At 45.5% G+C, this 14091-nt stretch overlaps 2 protein-coding genes across 3 annotated transcripts in view; one reads left to right on the forward strand and one right to left on the reverse strand.

Moving 5' to 3' along the window:
* The window catches only part of ITGB2 (integrin subunit beta 2), a 332357-nt gene that overhangs the window by 279524 nt on the left and 38742 nt on the right, over positions 1–14091 (forward strand). Inside the window, exon 15 of the mRNA XM_085648635.1 lies at positions 6931–7097. Coding sequence (XP_085504761.1) covers positions 6931–7097 — 167 coding nt within the window. The remainder of the gene's footprint in view (positions 1–6930; positions 7098–14091) is intronic.
* LOC146857906 (uncharacterized) overlaps positions 10349–14091 on the reverse strand; it is a 31349-nt gene continuing 27606 nt past the window's right edge. For both annotated transcript variants that reach the window (XR_014979629.1, XM_085646855.1), the window contains one exon: positions 10349–10579. Coding sequence is in view for 1 of the 2 variants with exons in the window: in XM_085646855.1 (XP_085502981.1) it covers positions 10442–10579 (138 nt within the window). In the remaining variant the exon portion in view is untranslated. The remainder of the gene's footprint in view (positions 10580–14091) is intronic.

The following is a 14091-nucleotide window of genomic DNA, read 5'->3' on the forward strand; positions in this document are numbered from 1 at the left end:
TAGAGTTCCAAAGAAAGGTGTCTTTGTTGAAGATTACTACTTCCATCTTCTTCTGTGTTGAGGTGGAGGCAGTTGTTTTTTATCTATTTGGTGACTTTGGTCATGCAGGCAGAGATGTTTGGTGCCTTGCCAGACATGGAGTATGCGCTGGGTGTCATCAGATTAGAAGGTGACATTGATTCCATGGGCATGGTTGATGCTGGTGAGTGGGGTCCTATAGGTGTTGAACACAGTGGGTCTAAGTGTTGATCCTTGTGGAATGCCACGGATGAGGTTGAAGGCATCTGAGGTGAAGGGAGACTGGCAGACCAAAGTCTAGGTCCTTGGATGCCGGCTTCAGGCAGTCGTTGGATAAGGACGGGGTGGTAGTTGGTATCGAAAGCTGTGGAAAAGCCCAGTAGGATGGGTGCTGCAGTGTCACTTCTGTCCATGATCATCCAGGTGTCATCTGGCAGTGATGAGGGAGCTCTCTGTAGAGTGGCTGGGCCTGAATTTGGATTAATTGGTGTTGAGGAGGTGGTTGTTGTTGAGCTGGATGGCTAGGCTTTTGTTTATCATCTTTTCCATGACTTTAGCTTGGTAGGGTACCAGGGAGTTAGACAGGTATTTGGACGAGTGTCTTTGGGTCTGCTGAGCGTGTCTTGAGGAGTGCGAGTACCATAGCATGTTTCCAGGCATCCATCATTATTGTATTGTATTGTATTGTATTGTATTGATTTTTGTATAGCGCGATTGCTGCCCAATGGGCGTCCAAGCGCTGAGCATGAAGACAGAACTGGGTAATGCGAATAAGGTTTAGAGCTCGGTGGACCTGGCAAACAGGAAGGTCTTCAACTGTTCGCGGAAGGAGAGTAGGTTCGAGTTAGTCCGGAGTTGTAAAGGAAGTGAGTTCCACAACTTCGAGGTGTTTAGGGAGAACATCCTTCCTCCGGTCCTAGCTCTCCTTACTTTGGGTACCATGGCCAGGAAGGCCTCCGTAGATCGCAGGTTTCTTTTTGGAAGGTAATGGGTGATTAAATTGTCATTAATTGCTGGTCCTGTCTTCCAAAAAGCCCGGTGGGCAATGCATAATGCCTTGAATGCCACTCTCTGCCTCACTGGCAGCCAGTGCAGGCTATTTAATTCGGGTCTCGCTGACTGAGTTCGTGGAATCTGTAGCAGGGTCCGGGCAGCACAGTTCTGTACCACCTGTAGCTTTCGTAAGGTCATCTCGGGGGCTCCCACGTATAAGGCGTTGTTCGAATCTAGCCGGGACTGAATCAGGCCCTGTACTGCCACTTGTTTGGCTTCCATTGGCAGAAGAGGTAGAACTTTCCTCAATGTTCTAAGTAGGCCAAAACAAGTGGCGGATAGCTTAGTGGCCTGAGTGGAGAAAGAGAGACTTTTGTCGAGCCATACTCCTAGGCTTTTTACACTTTCCTTAGGGGTAGGAGGGGTGCCCAGGCACGGAGGCCATAAGGAGATGAAGGATACTGGTGAAGCTGGGCCCAGGAGCATGAGCTCGGTTTTATCTCCATTAAGTTTTAGGGAGGAGCATGTCATCCACTCCTTGACATCCTCTAGACATTTCATCAGGCCTTCCGAAGTTTGTCTGGTACCCTCTTGAGCCAGCGATACCACTAGCTGGGTATCGTCAGCATATGATATGACTTTGATACTGTATGGTTCGACGACCCCAGCCAGTGGTTTCATATATATGTTGAACAACGCAGGGCTTAAAGAAGAGCCCTGCGGCACCCCACAGCTTAGTGATTTTCTGGCTGATACTGTTTCTCCGTCAAAGATCTGAAAAGACCTGCTGGTAAGGAAGGAGTCAAACCACCTTAAAACATCGCCCGTAACTCCGATATTGCGTAGACGGTTCAGCAAGGTGGCATAGCTGACCGTATCAAAGGCTGCACTTAGGTCAAGGAGGATCACTGCCACTGATCCTCCCCGATCTAGTATCCTTCGTGTTTCTTCGGTAACCGCTAGCAAGGCGGTTTCAGTACCATGCTTGGGTCTGAATCCTGTCTGGGTTGGGTCCAAAAGCAGGTTGTTTTCAAGAAATTGGACTAGCTGGATGTTTATATACTTCTCCAGGACCTTACTTACCCAGGGGAGTAATGAAATAGGGCGGTAACTGGAGTGGTCTTCTGGGTTGAGATTAGGTTTTTTTAACAGTGCCCGTACCATGGCTCTCTTCCATCCAATGGGTACTGTACAGGAGGAGATGGAGGAGTTAAGTAGATCCAGAATCACGGGCAGGGTGGCTTGGCTTGCCTGGAGCAATACCTCCGGTGGAGCTGGGTCACGGGGAGAGCCAGATTTGACTTGGCGTGCCAATTGATGAAGGGTGTCAAGATCTAATGGGGGGAAGAGTTCCAGATTTGGCTGGCCTGGGAGGGTGGGGTGTCTCGAAAATGTTTGATTGGGTGCTCCTGGATTAGTGGCTGCTATCGGGAAGGAGGAGTAGATCTGGGTGACTTTGTTGTGAAAAAAGTCCGCTAGTTCATTACATTGTTCTTGTGTTTTAATCAAGGGAGGAGTCGTGTTCACTTCGGTGCATTTTTTTACTAAGTGAAAAATTTCCTTGGGTTTAGATTTTGCTTCCATAATTTTGTCTGCAAAGTAGGTGGCCTGGGCCGCCCTAACCCCGTCTCTATAGGCCTTAATTGCCTCTTTGTATTGGGACTTCTTTTCAGGTAGGAAGTCTAGTCACCACGCTCTCTCTCGTTTCCTACAGAGGCGTTTTTGATCTCTTAAAGTGTCTGAGAACCAGGGTGCTGATTTGTGCAGCCTCTTTGGTATAGATCTCCGAAGAGGAAGAATTGTATCCAGTGAGTCCCTGATCCATCCCTCATAGTTCTTGTTAGCTAAGTTGGGGTCAGTACAGGAGGGTGGGCGGGTGGAATCTAGGTTAGTTAACCAAGACTCTATAGGTAGTTTTGTCCAATTTCTCTTTGTTATGGTTTGGGGAGTGGGCAGGGGGGTCGTGCCAGTGAGCCAGGTAAGTGGGACTAAAAAATGGTCCGACCATGGGAGGCGAGTGGGTTGCCCCACCACCAGCTCGGTGCAATTGCTAAAAATCGGGTCGAGAAGGTTACCCTTTTCATGGGTAGGGGCTGTGACCAGCTGGGTTAACTGTAGGGCTGCTAGATCATCTGTTAGTTCCCTAGCAGTATGATCTGTGGGGGAATTGAAATGGAAATTAAGATCTCCTAAGACCGTGTAATTGGCGAAGGTCAGGATTCGATTGGCTATGATGTCTGGAAGAGATCTATGGAACAACTTAGCCGGATCTGGGGGGCGATATATCAGAGTGCCGGAGAAGGAACTGTTCGCAGTGAAATCTATGCTGAATGCTAGGCTCTCGCACTCAGGGATAGTTTCAGTTGTAGTGCGACAGCCATACTGGTCTTTTAGTATGATAGCCAGGCCTCCACCTCTCCCCTTTGTCCGGTCTAGTCTGTAGATTTGAAAACCGGAGGGTAAAGCTGAGACTATGTCTGGCTCCGATTGAGACGTAAGCCATGTCTTAGTCAGGAAGATGGCATCCGGATTGCGCTCCTCTAGTAGCAGGGCAATTTGTGTGCTGTGCCTCGGTAGAGACCGGCAATTCAGCATAAACATATAATATTCCTGCGTCGTGGTTGGCGACGTAGTATTGTGGAAGGGATGTTTACATCCTGGGCAGCGAGAGGGGAGTTCAGCTGGTGGATAGGAATGTGTGCAGTGTGCAGGGGTTGCATTTCCTAAGTTGTGGATGGCCGCCGGGCTGTACGTCCTGAAATGGGTGGAGTGGAGGGCAGGGGTAGTGGTCGCGGACGGGCGCAGACGGGCTTGCCTTTGGCGCGCCTTCGCCGCACCGCCGGCGCGCCCGCTGCGCCCGTCCGCTGCGCTTCCGGAAGCAGCACATTCTTATATATCTGAGAGGGGGGGGTGTGGCCTGTGTCAGTGGGCGGTGCCCGGGGGGTCACGGCGGTTGTCCTGCAACCCGCTTCAGCGCCTGACTCGGCTGCGCGGGGAGGCAATCACCAAGGGGAGCAGGCGGTAAGATAGGTTTTAAAACACAGATTATCACAGTAACAATTTAAAAAAAAAAAAAGTCTTTTAAAAAAAGATTCTTGCTCTCGGCTTCCGCCTCAAGAGCTCTGTCTCATATTAAATAAATATAAATATGTTACTTGAGGTGGGGTTTCTTTGTAAAAAATGTTTTTAAAAAATTTCATTTCACATATTTAAATTAATTAAATACTACATTCAAAATTAAGTTAATAGGGCTGTAGCGTTTTTTTACTTTTTGTAAATGTAAATTGAATATTAAATTAATTTATATTAACCATTCTCTGTCTTTTTACTTTTTGTAAATTTTAAATAAACTTTCTCTTTTCCTTATACTTTACCAAATTAATACTCACAAATTAGGCTCAACCTTTGGTTTCAAGGGTTTGAGACATGGAAGCCTACACTTGTAAATTGTGGATAGCAAAAAATCGTATATTTAATACAAAGCATAAAAGTAAACTTACACAAATAGATTTACTCACATGTAAGTTTACTTTTGTGAGCAGCCCACTGTGTGTTGTGTGTGTATGAGAAATGGGGCCTGTGGGATTCATTTTGGATGTCAACCACACAAAAGGTGACAAGAATGCTTGCAAATTGTCTAACCACTGCCAATCGCTCTGGTAGCATTTCAATCCATTATTTATTTTTTTACCACCAAGCCACCTCATATTAGACCCAGCCATATGCAAATCAACCTATGTCCTTCTCCAAAAGGAACAGTCCAGCCCGAACTGCCAATCCAGGTTCACTCTGAACCAGAACACAAGCAACCTAAATCCAGTTTCGGCCTATTTGGGCATAGTGTCCAGTCCATTGTTTATCTTTTAGGTAAGAAGAAAGTACTTTACCAGCAGGGCTAAATGCTACAGAATTATCTAAAACAACATACAGGGTTGAAAACTTAGTGCAGGCAAAAAAAGCTGTACACCTCCTTCATCATGGGACATGCCCAGTATCCCCCTTCCTCCCTCTATAGTCCGCAACACCCTACAGATTTTAGGCAAGGATTTTAGGCACAAGTGCAAATGGCTTAATGTCTCTCAAAGGTGAATTGTGCAACTTCAGTTCGACTTCAGGTTGCCCCTTTTTGGTAAAAAGTCTTAGTGAGCATGGCAGAATCATCTTTGTGCATTTGGGCTCTGGTGCAGGCTAGGCTCTGTGGTTTATTTGCTGTGTTTGGGCTGTAGTCCCAGGTGGAGGATAGGATCTGCCGTTCATTTGCTGGGGTCTGTCGCAGTTAGGCTTTCCTGGCAGTGTTTTGGGGTGGGAGAAGCAGCCTCTAAGCTAACTTCCTTGAGATGGTCTCCTCTGGCAGTGTGGCCTCGGGGCTGATTGAGCTTCTTGGTTTGGCAGTGACATACAGTGTTGGCAGCAGCAGCACCAATCTCACAGCCCGCTACAATCGACTGTGTGACATGAGTAGTTGTTAACATTTAGCCTTATTGTAGCTTATAAAGAATCTGTGACGAGTGACTGAGGGAACCCTTTCATGGCACGAGTCACTTCTAGATTTGCGCTCTGGAAAAGTCCGCTTTCTCTGGATGTTGCTCATGCCAGGATTAAGCTAGAATTCTCCTCCTGGTCATCCCTCCTCCTGCAGAACTTGGCACACTGCTCCTTTCCTCTCTCAGCAGGCAGATTGACTTCTAGGAAGTTCTGTGAGACAGGGTGCCATGCAGACACCAGTCCTTGTACACAGCTGCTCTTCAAGCTCTCTGGAGAGCACTCCCTTTTTGGTCAAGAACAACTGGGGGTTGCATGAAACCCACCTTTATAAACATTGTCCATGAAGGGGACGTAAATGTATTGTCTTCAGAACAGAGTTGGATTGGTTCGATTTCAATGTAATTTTTAGGCTTCTCTCCAGACAGAGTCTTTGTGCAAACTTATAGTTCTCACAGCAGGTAGAAACAGGTTGGCTCCAAGCAAAACTTTCTAAACAGTCACAATGAAGTATGAGATCTCTGCACCTGGCTGCCATCAGCCTTGCTGAAACAGTAATCAGAGATGGACAAAAGGATAGCCCCTATCTAGAACCTTCCTCAACTTAAAGCTCAGAAACTACAATCCCACCTCTCACCTCTACCCTCTACCAAATGGCAGTGCTCTGGAAGAACTAGTCAGCTGTCTTTTGCTAACAAGGTAGCCCTGTCTCCATCCTCCTTACTTCAATGTCTGGACCTCAACCTTACAGCCACAGGAATGCATGCAGTATCTGGGGAAGCTATCCTCATCCTCCATTTTGTGCCATGATATACCATGGGTACCAAAAATGGATTTAAAACACAAAAGGTGAGGGGAGGAATGCTTGCAAGTAGTCTAACCACTAGAAATTGCTTGAATTTCTGTCTTATTGCCAGATGCTTGCCGCCCTTTACACATGATTGCAGGTGGGATCTAATGTTAAATTATAACTTTAACTGATGTATTGCTTGCTTTTTGAAGTGTTATGTTGTATGTATTATTCAGGTTCTCTCGACGTTAAATTTATCTTATGTTACTTCAGTATTTTTCATTGACATACATATTCATATATACATGCATACATAAATTGTCAATGGCCACAGAAGGGGTGTTTCCTTTTCTCCTTAGCCCTCGCTTTGGCTACTGCAGGACCAACTGCGTGGTATTCTGCTTGTATATGCTCTTTGGCGACATGGTGATTGCTGAATAAATCACAATTGCAGAAATTTGGGTCTACTCTTGCCTTCTTTCAAGACGAATGAAGTGGTGGGCAAGCTTTCAGTCTCTCTTTGTTACACATATACATGTCCTGCATGTCTTTGTACAGGTGTGATTGGAAAATGTGGCAAACCTGTCTTTCTGAGTGTTAATATTCTGTTTTAGTATCAATAAACCTTTTGTCTTTGCTTGTCATAGAGTGCCCTCAGCCCCCTAGTATCATAGCTATTGTGGGCGGGACCGTTGCTGGTGTGGCACTGATTGGATTGCTAATGCTCGGATTCTGGAAGCTGATAACAGAGGTGTATGACCGGAGAGAATACAGCAGATTTGAAAAGGAGCAGGCAAAATCAAAATGGCATAACGTAAGATTTACACATTTGTTTCTTGAGGGCGGAGGGGCATGTAGCCAGTTGTCTTTTAATGTACCTTTGGAACTTTGTACACATTGTCTGTCATGTAAAATCAAACCAAGAGCGTTGGGTATTAGACATGCTAAGCAAAACTTGGGGTATGTTGGAAGATCTTGATATCTGCCATTGCTTTTCACCTGTTTTAAAGCCAACATCCAATGTGGTGCCACTAAGACAGGGACATCATTTTACTGTATCTAAATGTAGCACTTGGTACTTCTTGCCATTAATATGAACTGATGCAAGCCCTGCGACTTAACCATTATGACGACTGATCTTTTCAAAGTGTGGCTTTAATTTGTGCTATGTTTCCTCACTGTCAGTGTGCCTGTTGTTAAATCCTGCAGCTTCAAGTTTTCAGTAAAGGTTGTTTAGTGAAAGTACAATGCCCATCACTGCACATTGGAGAAATTTCTTCCACAATGAAAAAAAAATCAAAGCCTACTTCCACATCGTTCAAGATACATGCTGCAATCTGATTAATATCTCCCTCAAAAAAAGTATATTTCCAACTACTTTGAAGATCAGCCAGATGGACCCCCATAAGCAAAACTTCTAAATTCAACTATACCCAAACATCTCATTATTGTCCGATATCAAATATACCAGGATTGGGTAAAACTCTAGAAAAACAGTGGCCAACCAACTAAACAATACACTCTCTAAAGCACACCTCCTATCAATCAGGACTTGTACTTGGCTTCAGCACTGAAACTGCCACTTTAAGAGTATTGAATGATGTATTCCACATTTTCAAGAAAGGAGACACATGATTGATAGCCTTGCTAGATTAATCATTTGCCTTCAATACAGCTAATTATTAAAGATTACTACAGATAATTGAACACCCCAAGTGCTTCAGAGATATGAACCTGTGCTGCTTCACATCCTTACTAACCAATAGACTCCTATTAGAGAATATTGGCAACCACACCAACACCAAGTTGCAGTGGGGCATTTCTCAGGGCTCAATTCTAGCTGTAACCTTATGTAATCGATATATGGAACTTCTTAGCTTTATCCTCAAAAAAACTCAGGTGTAAACCTACAGTAATCTGAAGGGAACATCCTACTGTATTTAAAATCCTCAACAATTGGTTATATCTCCAACCTAAGACACTGGTGCTCCCAGCTACATAAATGGCTGCATAAAATGTCTTGTAGCTAAATTCTCAGACAACAGAATTTCTCTTCTTCTCCTCATGCCAATAGAGCAAATTTGATTCTAATCTCCTAGAATCTTTGAACCTTATATTTCTTGTTGGATTCAAATCTCACATTAATCCTTCTAATCAATAATGTACTACAGCTGCCATGTTTCGCCTCAACACTTTGAAAAATCTCACACCTTATCCCTCATATTATCTGAAAACAGCAGCTCGTTCATTAATTGGCTCTAGGCTCGACTAAAGAAATTTCATTTTAGCAGGAGATCCACAAGCCTCCATCTCTTAACTCCAGTCTATCCAAACCTCATCTGCAGATTGATTCTCTCTGCAGGAAGATATGACCTCATTACCCTCATAATTCAAAACCAACATTGGCTACCCATCACAGCCAGAATCGCTTTCAAAATGTGTTGCCCTGTGCAAAGAGTCAGACTTGAAAACACCCTGGGCTACCTACCTGATTTACAGGTCATCTTTAGTGATTCAAGGGTAAAGCTATAGATCAGAAAGAATCTTTCTCCGGGGCCAGCTGGCATCCAGGAACTCACTCCTCCACAACTCATCACACTAACCAGGCTACTCTCAACCTTCTGCAAGCAGATCAAGGCTCACACTTATTTAAAAAATGTCTGGACTAACTCCTATACTGATTTCATTGACTTGTAAATGTAAGTTGTTTCAACCTGATGAAATCTTTATTGTCTCAAGTTTTTGATTAATTCCTCCCCAAACCAAATTCCTAGTCTAATTCTCACACTGTTTCTATAAACGTATTCTGCAAGTGTGTAGTGAAATTAGTATTGTCTCTGGTATTCTGATAAAGCTTTCCCCATCTCAATGTAATCCAGTTGTTGTTAACCTCCGTTGCAATGTAGAATGCGCTCACACCAGCCAGTCCAGCTAATCCAGGTGCGCTATAATAAGTTATTAAGATGTTTACTACAGATGATAGAAGTTTAGGTTACATACTAATAAAAATTTTCTTCACTTGTCTGGGTATTGATTCCGTTCCCTAATATAGGAAAGCTGCGGATGATGAAAGAGTGAGCAAGTTGTCGAGAACCTGACAATCTCTCTTTGGTGGTTGCTTACATGAAGCACTTCCTATAGACACATTTGTTCTTAAATTTAGGATTCACTGCAACGCATTGGACCTTGTTTTAATAAAACACACATAATGGGATGGTTCATGGATATGCACTAGAACCTCCCCTGCCTAAGAGCAATAAGTGGGGGGCCCCCATATGCGGTGCGTAACAAAGGCTTTTGTTGTGTTTGTACTGTAGAAATGAACAAAACAATATACAAATCCCAAATCATTCAATGCTAATCCCCATGTGATGTTAATGGGAAAGTCAGAGGGCATGTGATGTCCCTTGCCCAATTGCTATGATTTAAGTCAAATGATGCTGCAAGGTCATGTGTCTTAGCACAACACAGTGAACTATGTATCTCGAGACACCATGAAAGTCTTTCTAAAATGCCTCCAGAATGAGACGATATGGCACTATGCAGCAGTCTTTTTGACTTGCAAGTGCATTCACCCTAAATACCCCAAATATTATCATAGCACGGTTAGAAGCAAATTAATTTATCACATACAGACCCAGTGTTTCAGGAAAAGATGATCAACTTCAGAAGGTTTCTTAGGCCATTGTCCAAGGGTATGGAATGCTCTCTCTGCCTTTGTCCACCAAATCCCCGTTTCCACCAAATTAAGTGGTTCGTGAACAAAAAAAACGCAATATCTTGACCGCTCTCCACACTTCTCTTGTCCCACAAACACTATTTGAATATGTATTTTTATTTAAATCTGGTGTTTGACTCTAAATCAAATAATTTCATTACTGATTCTAAATTATGTTTTAATATGTCTGTATGTATAAAAATGAAAGCTCCTACAATTCAGCAGAAAATTGGTGCAAGTCAAAATCTGTGAAAATATAAGGTCCAGAATGAAACATTTCCTAGCTATTGTAAGGGAAAGTTTCAATTCTATGAAGGACTCGGAGGCAAGGATTATGCCATCTCTCTTTACTTTATTTAAAAGCAGCCATCATTCGATAAGAAACACAAACTACGTTTCCCATGAACACTTGGCAAAACTGCAGCAGGAAAAGCATCCAATCAGGAAACATTCCTGTGGACTCCAATCAGGGGGCACCCAAGCCCAACATAGTCCGTCTTCACTGGCCCTTCGTCCTCTTTCCTCGTGCAGTCAGCTGTTGGATCACCTTCATAAATCCTGTTTATTTGCAGTCGATCCTATAAGGGCAAAGGGACATTGTCACCACCGTAGCACGTAACTACTAAAGCCTGCTGACAAATAGTAGTGAAATCAGATATGTGCAATCGCATCATCAAGTACGTTAACCAAGACAAATTTAAAACTCAAGCTGAATTACCTAGGGTGGGATAATCCTCGCCTCCGAGTCCTTAATAGAATTGAAACTTTCCGTTATGATAGCTAGGAAATCTTTCATTCTATGTCAGGACTGGAGGCGAGGATTATGCTAGTTTAAAGCTTGCTCACCACGAAATGAGCCATGTCCAGAACCGGCTTGAAGTAGAACCTTTTAAAGGTAGAGTCCGAAGACCGGTCTGCCGCATTGAGGATATCCTCCAAATAGGCACCCAAGCACCTTAGAGGCCATTGCACCCCGTGCCAAATGGGCCCCAAAAATCCAAAAGTTAATACCAGCTTCTTGCATTACCCATCTAACCCAGCTAGCTATGTTGGGGGAAGAAACCACCCTAAAATGCTTACGCAATGCAATGAGGAGCTGTTGTTCCCCCGGAGGTCGGAACTCCTCGGTCATTTCCTCATATGCCTTCAGGCAATGGACAACACACAGTTTAGGGGAATCCGGGAACTCTGGGTAAGTGATGACTCTTGTGTGACACTTCGTCCTTCTGTGGAGTGTGAACATTACTGCGTTTGGGGTAAATCTCCTGCCCGAGATTTCTAGAGACCTCACGTCTCAGACGCGGCGGCAAGAGATGAGGCAGAGTAGCATAGCCAGCTTAGCAGACAATTCTGTCCTTGACAGAAAACGATTAGGTTGCCAGAAGAGAAACAGGTTAAAAACCTTGGTTCACATCCCAAATAGCTGAGTAACAGGGCTCCGGAGGTATGGAGAGCCTGATACCCAGCAACAACCTGCACACTAGGGGATGCTCCCCAACCGCTGCATCATTTAGCGGCACATGACCGGCGGAAATGGCCGACCTGAAGTTATTTATAGGCCTGGGCGGCAAATTCCGTTCCGCTCGCGGAATTTGCGTAATTTCGCGTTCCGCGGAGAACGCGAAATTGCTCAAAAATCTGCTTTCTGCGATTTCGCGAAATTTTTGCTTGTTCGCGTTCTCAAAATGCATGTTCGTGAGATATTTCTCCTCGAACACGCAAACAGCAATTGCGAACAGGAAAAAAGCACTGCGAACAAGCAATTCCGCGTGTTCGCGGAATTTCTGCGTGTTCGCGGAGATTTTTTACCGTTTCGCGGAGATTTGCGTAACGCAATTACGCGAATTCCGCCGACCCCTAGTTATTTACCGACCTGTAAGCCAAATCACTAGATGCCAAATGAGCTAGGAAATTCAGAATGTGCACTATATCTGCATCCAGGGGATTAAGACTCTGTTGCATACATCAATGGGACCATCTGCCTCAAGTGTATCTGTCTTTTGACAGTACTGTCCTTCCAAGCCTTGGGCATGAAGGCTTAAGCCTTTTCCGAAAGGCTGGGACCTCCCGTCATCCCCTGTAATCCGCCACGAGCCATAATGAGTTCCCCTGAATCAGTGGATGGGGGACTTGATCAGGGTTCAAGAGGAGGGTCAGAAACCGGAGGAGTAGGATTGGAGAATCCTAGGAAAGTTCCAGAAGAACTGGAAATCAGACTTGAGATCTCTAAATAGGGGTGATCATTACGACCTCTGCTCACTGTCTACTGACTTGCGCTGTCGCCCTTGTGATCATTGCGAAGGAAGGGGAAACGTACCCCTTCTCCCGACTCCAGTCCTGGAGGAAGGCATCCATGGCCACTGCTAGTGGGTCCGGCCTCCAGCTGAAGAAGCGGGGAAGCTGATGGTCTAATCTCAAGGTGAACAGATCCGCCGAGAAAGGACCCCAATGGTCGTTCAACATCGCAAAAATCTCCAGGTCGAGCTTCCAAAGACTGGAGTCTCTAAAGTTGCGGGACTGGAAATCCGCCACTTGATTCTCCCGGCCGGGCAAGTACTCTGCCGTGACCGAGACCTGATGGTCAAGGCAGTACTGCCAAAATCCGGCAGCTAGGTCCGAGAGGGCTTTGGATCGAGTGCCCCCTAAGTGGTTGATATAACGGACTGCCGAGATGTTGTCCATTTTTAGAAGGACGCATGACTAGATAGAGTCCTTCGTCCAACAACGTACTGAGAAGGAGCCTGCCAGAAGCTCCAGACAGTTGATATGTAACCTTTGTTCTTTTGGAGACCACAAGCCTCCCGTAGAAAAAGCGCCGCATCCTGCTCCCCATCCAACTTTGCTGGCGTCAGATTCTATGACCAAGTCTGGGGCTGATCTGAAGATTGCTCGGCCATTCCAGGCATCCACGTGGTCTAACCACCATTCGATTTCCTCACGAGCCTCTTCAGAAAGTACCAGCTTGTGAGAGTAGGGGCACCTTTGGCATAGGTATACCACCTTCAGACGCTGTAGCACCCGATGGTGGAGAAGCCCCGGGAAAATGGCCTGGATACATGCAGAGAGGAGGCCCACTATTCGAGTCAGCTGCCTGAGAGACACTTGTTGTTTGGAGAGGGAATGCCACAGCTTGTGTCAAATCTTCAACACCTTCCTGGAGGGTTGGCTGAGAGCGGAGGAGGAGGAGTCTATTACGAAGCCTAGAAATGTAAGGCTCTGTGAAGGCGTTAGGAGTGACTTCTTCTCGTTTACACACAGTCTAAGCTCTGAAGAAGATCCACCGCCGTCCGGAGGTGGGACAAAAGCTGACGTAGGCATGAGTCCATCAGGAGCAAGTTGTCCAAGTATACTATCATTCGTAGACCTCGAACTCTCAGGAAATCCACCACTTGTTTGAGGACCTTGGTGAAGCACCAAGGAGCCAAGGATAGGCCGAAGGGGATAGCAGAAAACTCGTACGTCCGATGCCGCCATATGAACTCAATGAACCGGCAGTGAGGAGGAAAAATCGGAATAACCAGGTAGGCATCTTTGAGAAATAGCCGTACCATCTAATCAAAGGGGTGTAGGACATCCCTGAGGAGGTTAATTCCCTCCATTTTGAAGTGGCGGTAAACCAGTCACTTGTTAAATTCACTGAGATTGATCACTGGCTTTTTGCCCCTGTCGGTCTTGTTCACCAGAAAGATATTGCTGGTGAACCCCCGGGGATGAGGGGTTTAGAGGGAAATAGCTCCTTTGGGCAGGAGGGATGCGACTTCTTTGTCCACCAGGGCGGCCTCTTGTTGTGAGAACTGAATGGGACGGGGCCTGACCTCTTGAGAGGATTCTCCAAAGTGTTCTATGTGGAATCCTTGTACTGTCTGAAGGACCCATGCGTCCCCTGTAATGGAAGTCCAAGTCTGGAAAAAATTCCCCAGCCGCCCCCTACCCTTAAGGGGAAAGAAGGGAGAACACTCACCGGGGCTTGAGGAGGTTGCTGCTCCTCGGTATCCTCTGCCCTTGCCATGTCGGCCTCTCGTGGGGTAGAAGTTGCTGAACTGGGACTGGTCCTGGCCTTGTCTGGAACCTTGTTCTTTTGGGGGGGGGG

Source organism: Triturus cristatus, chromosome 3_2 (assembly GCF_964204655.1).
Source record: "Triturus cristatus chromosome 3_2, aTriCri1.1, whole genome shotgun sequence".
NCBI classification, from domain to species: Eukaryota; Metazoa; Chordata; class Amphibia; order Caudata; family Salamandridae; genus Triturus; species Triturus cristatus.